The 15092-nt window shown below is 36.5% G+C and overlaps 1 protein-coding gene across 1 annotated transcript; it reads left to right on the forward strand.

The window, feature by feature from the left end:
• Positions 1–951: 951 nt before the first annotated feature.
• Positions 952–14593, forward strand: pak4 (p21 protein (Cdc42/Rac)-activated kinase 4). Its single transcript, XM_060888156.1, has 10 exons — positions 952–1116; positions 7240–7461; positions 7939–8147; positions 8251–8647; positions 8757–9167; positions 9365–9498; positions 9821–9947; positions 11027–11152; positions 11283–11417; positions 11526–14593. Exons 2-10 carry the CDS (start codon positions 7261–7263, stop codon positions 11679–11681), a joined length of 1896 nt encoding a protein of 631 aa, XP_060744139.1. The 5' UTR covers positions 952–1116; positions 7240–7260; the 3' UTR covers positions 11682–14593.
• Positions 14594–15092: the final 499 nt, after the last annotated feature.

Below are 15092 nucleotides of genomic sequence, written 5' to 3' on the forward strand. Positions count from 1 at the left end.
ATGTACAATTATAAAGCATTGGTGTCGCAGATCACCGCAGAAAGTCCCTGGCTTTGATCTTGAGCTCAGCTTACTGTCCCTGTGTTTGTTCTCACTGTAATTCAAAAAAAAAAAAAAAGTTTGCAAATGTCCAACCCCAAAAAGTCACCTTGTGCCTTCTGTTGTACACCCACCCCACCCCAAGCAAAATACATTACTGATCCCTAGACACAACTCTGTGGAGTGAAATATTTTACACTTTGGTACTTTCCTGATAGAAAACCAGCATAATGCTAAAATGTGTGTAAATGTGTGCTTATATATATATATTATTGTATGGCACTTTTTACAATTGACATTGTCTCAAAGCAGCTTTATGAAACATAAACATAGAACAAAAGGTTATTATTATAATAAGAATAATATAAAGATTAATGTAATACAAAAATTCAAGATCAATATTAGATATATTTAAATGTGTTTGTTTTTATCCCCAATGAGCCAGTCTGGGGTGACTCAGGTGACTGTGGTGAGGAAAAACTCCCTTGAATGGTAAAGGAAGAAACCTTGAGAGGAACAAGACTCAAAGGGGAACCTCATCTTCATGTGTGTGACACTGGAGGGTGTGATTATAAATATACAGTCTGACAAATCATGGATATATATATATATATATATATATATATATATATATATATATATATATATATATAATATATAAAATATATAAGACCAAGGAGACAGGACCACTGAAGACACACACACACACACACACACACACACACACACACACACACACACACACACACACACACACACACACACACACACACACACACACACACACACACACACACACACACACACACACACACACACACACACACACACACACACATACACACACAGTGAATGATCTCAGTGTTGCGCTAGGGGCGCTGTGGAGTCCTTTATGGTGCCCGGATGATGTTTCTGTTTCCAACATGGCGCGGGGGAGGTCCTGTTGCCCAGGGGCTCGACTTTAGATAAGCGCATTTAGCCACTTTTACTAAACTTTGTAATCGTCTCACAGCTGAAAATCGCGCTCTGGTGAGTTTATGGACTCGGGTGCTTGACGGAATCAACATTATATACCAGGTAATATCTGAGTGGTGTGACCTTATTTGCGCTTTTCTTTTTTTTATCGACGAAACAAGTTTTGGAAGTTGAGTTTCGGTGATTCCCAATGCTAATATTTAGCTAAACTAGCCGTTAGCTAGCGAGCTAACTATTAGCCTACATGCATGGCAGAGTACGTTAGCTTATCATATCCTTTTTTTGAAAGAGGGGACGTTAATACATTTGTTGAAAGAATAGTTTTGTGTCTAAGTTGTTTTTATTTATTTATTTATTTACAACTTTAATACGCAGGCAGCTTTATTTTTGTTGGTTAACCGTATTACCCTTAGCAGACCTGTAACATTATTATATACAATACTCTTTGTATCTAGTCAGCTGTGTCAGTCTCAGTTGCTAAGCTCCTTAGTGTTAGTTAGCATTAATTAGCATTAGTTAGCTAGCTAAGTTACTTAACGAATAGCGTTAAATTTTAACTATACACACGGCAGGAAAATATAAGAAAGTAACCAGGATTACAAACTTTTCTGCGCCCTTAAGGACAAAGTTTTTCTTTATATTCACTGGATAAATGATCAGTGTAAGTTTGCTTTCGGTGTTAAACAGCTGTAACGTTAGTTTGTTGTTATAATAGTTAGAAATCGGTCATTTGAACAACCTCAATTATTTGTCATATTGTTAACTACAGTGTTGTCACAAATTTGTGTCCCTCATGGTTAGTTTCGGCCCCTAGCTTGTTTCTGATAGGACAAGGAAGAAGTGGCCTTAATGTTAAGTTCTCGGTTGCTGATTGTATTATTTACTTATTTATCAGTTTCACTTAATACTGGTTTGTGTTATCCAGACAGATGAATTATCTGATTACACACACACACAATGTACAAATGAATTAAACTGTTTGATGAGAATTTTCCAGGAAACATCATCTTGGCGCCTTAGAAATTGGAGACTTCACTATTGTTTAATTGTGTTAAATCTGTGCTCGTCATCAAGCAAGAAATAAAACTTAAGTTGTGTTGTTTTAGGGGGATGAATCATGATGGAGTGGTGTGATGCTATCGAAGTGATTATCTCCCCCTTTATCGTGTCATGTCTTGTAGTGTTTTATTCCTCTTATACCATAGCAGTTCGCCAGTGATTATACATTTGTGAACACATCAAACTGTTTTTTTGTTTGTTTGTTTTTTTGTTTTACTGTTTGTTGTTGAACATCTGTAATCATCTGTACTCAAGACTTTCCTGTGTCTAAATACTCACCGACTTACAAGTCTTTGGCATAAACATCTTGTAGAAAACTTCCCCACATTAATGATTAGACTATATTCTTTATTAAAACAACACAAATTTGTCAAAAATAACTTTTCTTAGCAGCCTAAGATTGTGAGTGTTGTTTCAATAGAAATAATACCGTATTAAAATGAGCATGTTCATATAAACCTGTTGTTTGAATTATAGTTAGCACTACTTTTAGGGCTAATTTTATAGAAATTAGAAATTAATCAACCAAGATTCCCTAATCTAATGTTGCTTGTTGTAACGAATTTATTGCTGTTATATCCGGTCCCCTCAGTTTCACATGTTTGTGCATATGAAATATCCTGTTAATATAAGAAATAGGTGCTTTTAGCCACGTATTAAGTGTTAATTTGGTCTGTGTTCTATAGCTGAATGGGTCAGTATTGAAAAGCGATGGTAAACTAAATTTGTGCACATTTGCCTACTGGGCTGAATATTTCTAGTTAGATCATGTTCTTAGAATAGATTCTTGTCTGGTATTTTTTGTTTGAAGGTGCTGCCTGTCTACAGAAAGATTGAGGACCATAGCTTTGATCTTAAACACTGCTGTTCTGCCAAAAAGAAACACGTACATTTACATTAGTAACAGCTAAGATCCTGTACTATCCAGCTAAGAGCCATTCAGTGTAAAATGTTTGTCTTTCTAATCTGACATGGTGTAATGAATGTTTTGAGGGCTCTTGGTCTTTCATCTGTCATCCCATTAGTACAACACCATGTTTATAACAGTGCCGTTACGTCAGAAAAAGATGGCATTGGTTTGTCTGGTAGATAAAGGCCTGCTGTCTAAAGTTATACAATGAAACGAAAACATTACACACGCTTTTCTTTATGCTAATAAGATATATTGATTAAATACATCTGTCTAAATATGTTAAGCAAAATTCACCACAACACGAGGCTCAGAAAATGTGTAAGATTAAAGGAGTGTGAGGAGAAACGTAGCGCATATGTTATAAATAATTAATGCTAAATTAACAGTTTATGCAGTTTGCTAATATTGGTTTCTGACTGTGTGTCATCCTGTGTGTATTAATGATGGATATTGTGGTTGGTTTAAGGGTCTTTTTTTTTTTTTTAATTTAAACTGAGAGTCTACCCAGTGACTGGATAAATTATAAACTCAGTAACACACTATAAAGGACAACATTCACATTTTAATGGCAGATGTCTTTAGCATCAAATGGCTCTTCGGTTTGTGAATTTTTAATGCAGTTTGTTATAATATTGTAAACAAGGGTAAAAGATTAGGTGATTGTAACTAACATTTATACACACAGATTTGAAATCTATTCTTGTACACTGTTTATACATTATTACTAAATTCCAATGATCATTAATATAAGTTTATAGTGCTACAGTGAGCGTTTTATTTTTCCTTAATTATTTTTTAACTATTTATAACTTTTGGATTTGATGAATATCTTTGTTACTTGAAGTCAAAGCGGAACAATTTTTGTTTTTTCCAAATGTGATCAGTCTATCCATGGCTTATCTTTCTTTTTCTGTGTTCTTATTATTTAAAATTTAGTTTTTCTTAAAGTAGCTTGCATCCTTCACTCTGTGAGACAGTGTGTCAGAAGATTTAGATGGATGAAATCTGTACTGAGCGCCACACACATTCCTGGCATACAAGTCCAGAAACAGACGCTCATGCAGAATGCTCGCTCTCCTTAGATATATAGCCTGCATTAAAAGCAACATCTTCAGATGTTATGCAGTTTTCAGGCTGATACTCCTTTGACAGATGTCAAAGAGGTCAACCCTGGGTACTTAAGAGTTTGTCTTCAGTGAGCCCTGAACACGTTGCCTTCATCTCCTATTAAAAAAAAAACCCAAAGAACAAATTTAGAGGAATCAGTTCATAGTCTCAAATGTAGTCACAGAGTATTTATTTATTTATTTATTGTAACCTTCAGTCTCAACATTTTTGCATTTGGAAAACGCAAAAAATAAAGATTCAGTATAACCCTTAAAGGTTCTACTTACTGGCATACAAACATTTTTGTTTACCGTTTAATTTTTTGCTGGAAAAAAAAAAATCTTCTGACGTAATAATGCAGAAGTCAATTAACATATTAAAAATTCTATAATAATAAATGAGTCACATGCATAGAAATATCCTAGTGTTAACTCCTATATTGTGGTTTTATCAGTGTAGTAATTTTTCTAACAGCTCTATTGTTTAGGATGATGAGCTGTGGAATGCTTTGATTTGAGGTGCTTGAATTTAATAATCTTGGATGTAATAAGTAAACCCAGCGTACGTGTTTTATGCACACAATGTGGATTTACCAGCCAGTGAAAGCATCTAGATTGGTCAAACATTCATTGTTTGGGAACTGGTCATACCTAAGAATGAAGGTCATTTGGTCTCGACTGACAGAAGGCCAGGGTGCAGTGTAGTGATTTTATGGTGAATGTGTGGCGTGGTAAAGTTGAGCTCACTGGCCGGTGGCAACAGTGTAACATCACAACAACATTCAGGTCATGTATTTTGTGGTTTCAGTGTGAACTTCTGTGTACTTAAGTTCAGAGTTTGCAGGCCAGACTGTGTATTGGATCATTTGAGTCTGTAGGTGTATGAGAGTGTTACAATGATGGGAAATGTTATGACTTTTTTTGTAGTAAATGTATAGCTCGATTTTTCTTTCTTGTTTATTCTTTAACACAGAAAATCATGTGTTTAATATAAGATAATGAATTAAGTTAAAGCTAGGCGGGTCCAATTGCACTACTGCGTTTTCCCCCCACACTGACGAACCCTGCCTCCACCAACTAGACAATTAATAAGTTCGTTAATTAATCCCTCTAATCAAATTATCCCTCTTTTGTGTTTTAACAAATACATTTCTCTGAAATGGAGATTAAAGATTGAATTTAAAAAAAAAAAAGAAGAAGAAGAAATTGGCCAGTTTTGCACACAAAAAAATAAATAAATAAATAAAAAATAAATAAATAAAACCAACTTAACATTTTCTGTGCTGGTGAAATGATACTCTGTAAAGAATATTTGTTTCTTTTTTTTTTTTCTGTCACATGGGCTTTTGCCTTGACAGGAAATTTTCACAGCGCAACATTCTATCTTTTCAGCAGACCAAGATCTAAAACAGGATGTCAATAATCAATGTGTAATGATGCACTTAGATTTTGATTTAATTCAGTTCAGATTGGATTTAATTCACAATACTGTTTTTTTTTTTTGTTTTTTTTTTTACAGAATTGTTTTTTGTTTTTAAACCAAAATCTCAATGATTAAAAAAAAAATTAATTAATTAAATTACATTTTTCCATCAGTTTAGATTCTGAATCAAATACATTTTCCTAAAACAATACAAGACATACTTTTTTTTTCTTTTTCTGCATCAAGCTAACTAAATCAAAGCATCTTATGAACAGAGATTTCATGTTGTACAAAATGTCCTACCACTACTGCCTCTGACAAGGGAAAAGATTGAACGAAACAAATGCGCTTTGTAGCAATGTCTGAGGTTGCATTCATCCTGAAGCTGGGAAAAGAGCTCCGAAGTCGGCTAAATGCTTGACCTTTGCCGCATCTTTCTCGACTACTTTGTGTCCGAGTGAGGCTTCTGTCACCCGAAAGCTACTGATTAGTTATGTGTCACAATATAACCTGTAATGCAAATGATGATCAGTATAGCCAGATCTGTAGTCTCATACTGTACATATACAAATTTGGAACAAGAATGGCATGGCAAGAAGGGCATTGCCTAATAAGTGGCCAGTAAATGTACATTGGGTAAATAAATCCCAAAACCACACGATACCTTGCCACTGTATGTTAATACATAATTCACAGTATTAGAATCAAACTCAATGTTTTTTTTGTAATATCATAGCCTTATGCTAAAGCTGTTGCATTAATATTTCATGTATTTTTTTATTTTTCGTCCAGGAATTTTGAAAATATACAACTTAAGAACATGGCACTGACCCTGGTAAAATACTGAGATCTTAAGGCAGCTCTTATGTGCTCCCTGACATCTCCAGAGCTGCTGCCTTTTTTTTTTTTTTTTTTTTTTGAAAAATTCTTTTCAGTTCAGACACAAACCAATAAACAGTAGGTTTCGAGGCCTGACTCTCTGGGTGAGGGGGAGGCTTCAGCAGACTTCTATAAGAGATGAGTGTTTGGCTTTAGGGAGTGTCTCTTATACTGGGAAAGTGTGTTTTTAGTGAAACTTGCACAGCAAAAAGAGGTTTTTATGCTACTGAATGAAGAAGCTGTTGTTTTATTAGAAACGGCTTGAACAAATTGCAGTTTCTTTAATGAATTAGATTTGTTCGACATTAAAACAAATTTCCAGCTTCAAACTGCATTTTTCATGTTTGCGTTTGAGTTAGAAGCCTTGGCTGTGCAAACCTATAGCATGTTTAGTTTTATAGACTTACTTGATAGATACTGAAGCAAATTAAATCTAAAATATAAACTTTGTTGCAAATATGTAAATTAAGGATATGTTCTTTTTTTTAATAAATTACACTTGTAATAAATAAATAAGTTACACATGTGAGATTTCATGTAAAATCTGATCGTTCTATAATTTTTTTTCTGCCCTGATAAATGCTCTGTTCCAAGGTTTTATAATTTTCATATAGGATGCACAGTAGTCATAAAGGAACACGTTACTAAATGCTACACATTTGTATTTGCCTTATTATTTTTTTTATTATTTTCAATATTAATTGTCTGACTTGATGGTTATTGCAATGGTTGGAATTATTATCCTAATTGTACAAGAAGTATCAGTTGTTTTGGTGACATTTTATGGTCTTTGCCTTATATAAAACAATCATGAGTACTGGACGTCATGTTCTTGTCTCTCCTAGTTCTGATGCTCTGCCGCAGCCATGTTCACCAAGAAGAAAAAGCAGCGCATTCAGATCTCAGCTCCCTCTAACTTTGAGCACCGTGTGCACACTGACTTTGATGAGCAGGAGCAGAAGTTTGTGGGGCTTCCTCGTCAATGGCAGAGCCTCATCGAAGACACAGCCAAAAGGCCCAAGCCCTTTATTGATGCCACAGTCATTACCACTGTGGAGCCTCGCAAGGTAAACTTCTGGTTGACCAAACTGGTGGTTTTATCCCATATGAATATTTTGCCCTGTAACAACCACATATTCATAACCTTGTATATTGTGATTTCCTTCACATTTCCTAGTTAACTCTAATTGAAATGTGGATTTAAATGGAAACGTATCTGAATAATAAATGTGCCAGAAGCATTTGTGGATTGTTGTGGGAATATGATAATATAGTATATGTTTGTTTTTACTGATCAGTTACATCATCAGTATTAGAGAGAATAACCTGACCATAAAACAGTCTTTGAGATCAGACAAACTTAATTATTTAATGATTTATGAGGTCTAACCACAGATGATTTTAAATATGTATAGTCCAAACCATTCCTTGTGGTTCAGATGGGATGCTTCTTCCTTGCTAAAAAAAAACAGCATATCATTGTAAGATACTGACTGGTTTGTTGAGCTTTGCGCTTACTTTTGGTGCAATGGCTGTTTTTTCAGGCAATAGTACGAGGCAGTAAGATAGGGGTGGATGGCTCTCTGACGTGGCTCCTGGATGAGTTTGAAACCATGTCAGTGATCCGTTCAAACTCCCTGCGACGGGGCAGTCCTCCCACACAGCCTCGTAGTGACTCGAGCTCCTCTGGGATGCAGGAGAACGGGGAGTACGCTCACCGGCACTATGAGCATGCAGGCGAGACGAAAGACAGGTAAATGTTGTCTTATGTTGTGCTTTGTTTCCTCCGAATATCCATTTTTCACTTTAGAGCTGATGTTTTGATGATTTTTTTATTTTTATTTGAATGTGAGCAGAGAGAAAACACGTCCTGATTCCCATAGACCAGCCAGAGGCCACAGAGAAGATGGGAGACCGATGCAGCCCCATGGCCAAGAGCCAAGCAGGCACAAAGAGCAAGAACGACCCCCTGGACCTCCAGCTCCACCTCACAGAGAGCGAGACAGAGATCGTGACCACAACAACCCAGTGGTCTGGAGGGAAGTGTCTAATGACAAACGGCCAAAATCGAGCTATACAGGTCAGGACGAAAGTCCGCAGTCCCCGCGAGACAAGAGACCTCTCTCTGGACCGAATGTTCAAACCCCCAATCTGCCTGTTACAGAGGGGGTGATGAAGACAGCACAGCAAACCCGGCCATTTAACACTTACCCCCGCACTGAAAGTGGCTCAGCAAGAAATCCTAGCAGTCAGGTGAGTACAGACCAAGAAAACAGTTCCTCTATTTTGTGGTAGGATATTTTTCAGGTATACATATATTCTGCTCCATCTTACTTTTCTCTTTTCACGTTTTCCATTGTAGGACCTGAAACCAGGCAGAACTCAGGATCCTCCCCCAAATGGCCCATCCAGCGGTTCAAGCCGAAGTGGGAACAGTGGGGGTAAGGGCTCTTCCCTGCAGCATCATGCTTCTCACCCTGCTTTGGGTCCAGAGCCCCCCCACAACCAGCAATTTCCACCAGCCTCTCGACCCCCTGCGCCCCCTGGACCACCCCAGCAACCTCAGCGTGTTTCTCACGAGCAGTTCCGTGCTGCATTGCAGATGGTGGTGGATCCTGGTGACCCTCGCACCTACCTGGATCACTACATCAAAATTGGCGAGGGCTCTACCGGTATTGTGTGTATTGCAACAGTTAAGAGTACGGGCAAACTGGTGGCTGTGAAAAAAATGGATCTACGCAAACAACAGCGACGAGAGTTGCTCTTTAATGAGGTGAATTTTGTTGTAACTATTAACTTGTTCATCTAAAAACCCCCTCATTATGTTCTGAGCTGAATTTTAACAGCCTGTTATCTTGGTTTTTAACCTCCAGCATAGACTCAGTTGCAAATGTTGTATTGCTTGAAAGGCCTTTTTTCATCTAGTGCTTCATCAGTTACTGAGCTTTTTTTTTTGTATTATTCTTTAAGGTTGTGATCATGCGAGACTATCACCATGAGAATGTTGTGGACATGTACAACAGTTACTTAGTTGGTGATGAGCTCTGGGTTGTCATGGAGTTTCTTGAAGGTGGAGCGCTTACTGACATAGTGACACATACAAGGCAAGTGTTTGGCTTTTCTTTATTACTCATTACCTTCTTTTGACCTTAAGTCATTAACACACATCTATCACTTCAGTGATTAGATCATCATAAATGTGTAACTCTTTCTGTATTAACAATGTTTTCATGTCAGTGTAGTGGTTCTGACTACTCTCTCTTTCTGAATATTTAATATTTAATTCACCACAAGGTGGCAGGTTTTCACTCTTATTTTTGACTTTTTGTCATACATGTTGCACAAGTATTAGCCTCTTCGACCAAACTGCTTTTATTTTTGTGTCTTCACTGCGGTGTTTTAATCTGTGCTCTATGTATGTTTCAGGATGAATGAAGAGCAGATTGCCACAGTGTGCCTGTCTGTCCTTAAGGCTCTGTCAGTGTTGCACGCTCAGGGTGTCATCCACAGAGACATTAAAAGTGACTCTATTCTACTTACTCACGATGGCAGAGTGAGTTTTTCTCTCCATTTTCAGAGCTAATTTCAGTTCATTAGGTCATTCAACCTGTAGCTTTTAAAGCACACATTTCAAACCACGGTGCTGAGGTTTTACATACGTTAATGTTTTGGGGTTTTTCCCCAACATCATTTGACTTGGGTAAAAAAAATGTGCAGCACAGTGGGTACGTCAAGCCCAGTTTTGGAAACCTGTAGCTTAAAAGATACTCTTGGTTAAAAAAAAGTTTTCTTAAAGCCATTACCACAATTGCCTGTTCCTTATGAAACCTTCTCTATTGTGGCTTAAACCTGTTTTAGCCTCACCTACAGCTTTAATATTCTTGGAGCCTTTATGTATAAGGGAAAAATATTTGCCTGTTGCCCTGAGGCAAAATGAGTGTCATAACCAGTGTCTGTAAAGAGTTTAGTTTCAGAAGAATCAATTGCCATGTATACTGGTTTGTCACACAGGGGCAAGGGTTCATTTTTTTGGTTGCTGTCAGAGAAGAGGAAGTATTTTTCAGTAATCATCAGTTGTTTCTCAACAAGACTTTGCGTGTGTGCATTTTTCTTGTTTCATTTCCTCATGTCATGTTGGCTAGCCATGCTCAGGCCATGTATCATATGTTTAGCCAGCCATGTAATGCAAAGAGTTCTAAGAAAAAGTAATCATAAAGTCATCATAATTTATGTAATTAATAAAACACAGTCTAACACAGAGTTGAGCAGTCTAAGGAATAGACCACAAAGCCCTATTCACATTATAGCTCTACTTAACACTGTTTCACCTCACTGTCTGATAATACACTATGTTTTATGAAGAAGCCAAAAAAGTTAAATGTCACAGGGGTATTGACTCAGAATGTAGTTGCCTACTGGATCATCAAAGGGCATTGCATCAAGATAGAAGTTTGACAGGAAATGACCTCTTCTTGCAAAAGTGTAGAACCAGTTCCCAAACCCCTTGTGTAATATAATTTGCAGTATGTTGATGTCATTTATCTAGCACTGTGCAAAGTGCTTTATCATAAGCATCATTTAACCATTTAACATTTAGTGTATTTTATTATTTTATTTTTTAAACCTCTTTAGATAAAGCTGTCTGACTTTGGCTTCTGTGCCCAAGTTTCAAAAGAGGTTCAACGAAGAAAGTCGTTAGTTGGAACGCCATATTGGATGGCACCTGAGCTCATCTCAAGACTGCCATATGGACCAGAGGTGAGATCCTGTTTTTACCCGCTTGTCTTGCACATTAAACTTGCAAATATGTGCTTTTCTTTATGTATTATGTTTTCCTGATAAATGGTTGATGAATTAAGAAATCCTGAAATTACATTGTTGGTCATAGGTGGATATTTGGTCACTTGGTATTATGGTCATTGAAATGGTCGATGGTGAGCCTCCATATTTTAATGAACCTCCACTCAAAGCAATGAAGATGATTCGAGACAACTTACCACCCAAACTGAAGAACCTTCACAAAGTAAGTTCTTCAACAATATTCAGTTTCTTTATTAATGACACTTATGAAATGAGTGTTTTCATAAAATTGTTTTAATATATGGTACTTCCTCACTTGATTCTTTTTCAGGTTTCTCCACTTCTTAAGGGTTTCTTGGACAGAATGCTTGTTCGGGACCCTGCCCAGAGGGCCACAGCCCAGGAGCTGCTCAAGCATCCATTCCTCTCTAAATCTGGCCCCCCTTCTTGTATCGTTCCCCTCATGAGGCAAAACCGCATGAGATGAGTGCAAGAGGGGGCATCCATTTCACCAGGACCCTCTGCTATCTCAAAGCACAGCCATTGAGACAGGAGGCCTGCAGAAAGGAGCAGCTTTGTGCACTTCAAGTTTTAGATCAAGTGTTTGAAAAAACCAGACTTGCCTCCAAATCCTATAAACACTGCTGTTGGCTTGAGCTGAGGCCTTTGGAAAGGACTAAACCAAAATAAGCCCTGCAAAGACAACACTGATGATTTTACTGATGAGAAGTCAGTGTCCTCTTTTTCTTAGGAGGGGTTTTGGATTATTTTGCAATTTAAATCATCTCTCACCGGCTTTGATTCTGGATAAAACAATTAAACTCTGACTTAAAATTGTTTAACATCAGAGTTTTTGGAGCCGCCGTTTCACCTCCCATCATGGAAGCGCTGCTCTGTATCTAAACTCAAAGTTCACCTCCTGCACCATAACCACTTTCTGACTTCTGGTCAATTTAAAGAGGAAAATAACTACTGAAGAGCTATATTTTATTTTATCAAAATAGAAAAAAAAAACACTAGGCTCCTGTTACAACACTAGACTAGGTAAACACTGGACGTGTACTCTTAATTCAGACCTTTTCCAAGTTTTTGGGTGTTTGATGAAACATAGTCCCATGTAATTTTAATTTTAACTGTTCTAGGTTTGAAGCTACACTCCTGCTCATTTTTTAATCCAACTTAGGAAAAAAAAAAGTTTTCTCTTTCAAACAAAGAAATATTGGCAGATATATAAAGGGATCTACCGTGTAGCTCAGCATGCATCAAGATGTGAACTTTGCAAGTGAAACATCCTCAACTTATGTGAACGTATATCTTAGGCCTGGGTGTCAGATTAGGGCAGAGCAGGTGGTGCTTATTGAAGGCTTTGGTAATTAGAAGATGAATTGAATCAAATTGTGTAGCACTCTACTTCTGCTTCAGTCCCACCTTGCTAGGGATAAGTTTGTTATACTTGATACTTCCCTAAATTATATTGTTCACCAGCTGTTCCTGTGTCCTGGTGCATATAAACAATAAGTCATAGCTACATGCATATATATGCTAGTATGTCCTATTTTGTCGCAGGGCTCTAAGTAACTGTGCCTTTATCCTCTGTTCCTGAGGTCCTGGAGCTGGAAGCACATTAGCTTGCACTGAAACAGCAACCAAAGATGCGACACTAAGAGTGAGAACTGAGGGAAAGCGACTTTGCTCCACAAAGCAGATTCTTTTTCCATTACACCTTCAAGTTAAGCCTTCAAGTTGAGGACTGGGTAGACCTTTACAATCAAATTGATCTATTCTGAAGGTTGTGTATGTCATTTTTGGGTGTAAGTAAGTTCACGGTGTCAGAGGTTTAATGAAATATTTCAAACATCATCTGTAGAAAGTAGGAAGGCTGGAAGAAGTAGCATTTTAATGTACATAATTTGTAAGGGATATATGTATGTATGTATCTCAAATCTTACCAGATGCCTTAACATCTCTCGTTCTAATTGTAGTTAAAAATTCATGGGGGAAAAAAATCAACCCATAAATAGATCTAGAAAAGTGTTTTTGTTTTTTGTTTTTTTTTAACTAATAATACTTAACAGTGGCTTTTATGTCTCACAGTTGACTCCAGTTTTTTGGAGGTGGAACTAAAAGACAATCAAAAAATTGAGTAACAGACAAATTCATTACATTTTAATGTAGACTTACTTAGGTCTATATACGGATGCTTCTTCAGTGACCAAATAGCATACGTAAAGTCACAAGACTTTTTTTAAAAATGGGAATTGATTATATTAAGGGCACAGAAACAGGTGTAGATGGGTAAATCCAGGATTAATTACCATTCCTCTATAACAAATGGCCTGCATTTAAATCTTTCACACTACTCTGTGGCATGTAAAGATATCGGTCTGCTCCGCATAAGGACCGAGTTTTGATTAAAAAAAAGTCTCTAGCATAAAGATCTTTATTTAACATACCTGTAAAATGTTCACACTGATGATGTCAGGGCATGTCCTAAAAAACACGAGCCTTACTTTGCTGTTAAATGGGTGATACTGTACTGTGAGCAATATGGCTAAATGTACAGATAATATATATTTGTGTTGGGAAACGTACCTTTGTCTGTCTCCCATTTGCATGCTCATTCTCAGTTTGTAAAATTTGCTGGTGTTCACTAATGAGGTACATTTCTAAATCTTGAAGATGCACTAATGAGTTTTTACACTAATGCCATTATTTCAGTCCTCTGTTTGCTAATGTTATAAATGAAATAACAGTAGAAATGCCTCATGTTCACAGTATACTTTCACTAACTGTGGAATGTCTCATATCGGCGCTGGATTTTCTGATATCAGTGTGTTTATTTAAACTGGATATATATTGAATCGGATATGGTACTGATACCATTGTTCATTATGATTTTTTTTCCTTTCAAATGTGTGTTTGTTTTTTCCCTTTTTTGTTGTTTTTTTTTTTTGTCTTGTAAATTTTTTGGTAGTCCCGTTAATGAGCCGTTCTTGTTCGTACAGCGGCTGCATCACTACATTCTAAAACCATCATCTATGTTTGAGTGTGTTTTAAAGCAATATTTGTAGTTCTAATATTTTGTTGTAGGTTATACTTTAAACAATCAGTCTGTTTTCTGAAATATTTTGAAATGATTGAATACACGATTAATAGCATGTAAACAATGATTTAAACATTTTTCCCCCTTAAACACAAGCTCTGATTCCTGTCTGGACTGTGACTACTACTGACTGGCCTGCTTGTGTTTGTGTATCAGTGAGTTCAGTCCTCTCGTGTTAACGGTGTTCATGCAGAAAGGTTACTAAGGTTTGACAGACACCTGATTTCAGTTCCCTTTGTATTTTTATTTGTTAAAATGTATTTTGCCGTTTCTTGTTTTTTTTTGTTTTTTTTTGTTTTTTTTTGTTTTTTGGAATACACTTTTCTGAAATATTTGTCTCCAAGTTCCTTTAAATCTGCTTTTGCTTTTTAAAGAAATGATTTTTAGTATTTTTTTTCTTCTTCTTGGAGCACTTTAACACCAAATGCAACATGCACAAGATCTCTTTTTGTTCTGCAAGTTTTTTTTTTATAATAGTATTAGAAATTAAAACCTAGAAATTGAATCAGAATTATTAGAGTTTTAAACTTTTGCACATAAATTGAATGCGTTAAAAATAGCATAAATATATATATATATATACACACACACGTACATACATACATACACTCACACAGACACAAATATTCAGTGTTTTTTTGACTACACACTACAGCCATATTAGAGATTGAATATAAAAAGTGAATTTAAGTCTTATTGTTAATAACATAAGTTGATACCAGGGCATATTTGTTCAGAATCATGATGCTAATAGCCGAAAATTATGCCATCCTACCATGAGCTGCCTGTACATTA

The sequence above is a fragment of the Tachysurus vachellii genome, chromosome 15, assembly GCF_030014155.1.
Source record: "Tachysurus vachellii isolate PV-2020 chromosome 15, HZAU_Pvac_v1, whole genome shotgun sequence".
Taxonomy (NCBI): Eukaryota; Metazoa; Chordata; class Actinopteri; order Siluriformes; family Bagridae; genus Tachysurus; species Tachysurus vachellii.

Bases quoted from the DNA above. Each gene is read 5' to 3' on its own strand.
- pak4 (XM_060888156.1), top strand. From the start codon at position 7,261: ATGTTCACCAAGAAGAAAAAGCAGCGCATTCAGATCTCAGCTCCCTCT. The intron at 8,148-8,250 runs GTAAATGTTGTC...GAATGTGAGCAG, and splicing joins GCAGGCGAGACGAAAGACAG to AGAGAAAACACGTCCTGATT. The intron at 9,168-9,364 runs GTGAATTTTGTT...TTATTCTTTAAG, and splicing joins GAGAGTTGCTCTTTAATGAG to GTTGTGATCATGCGAGACTA.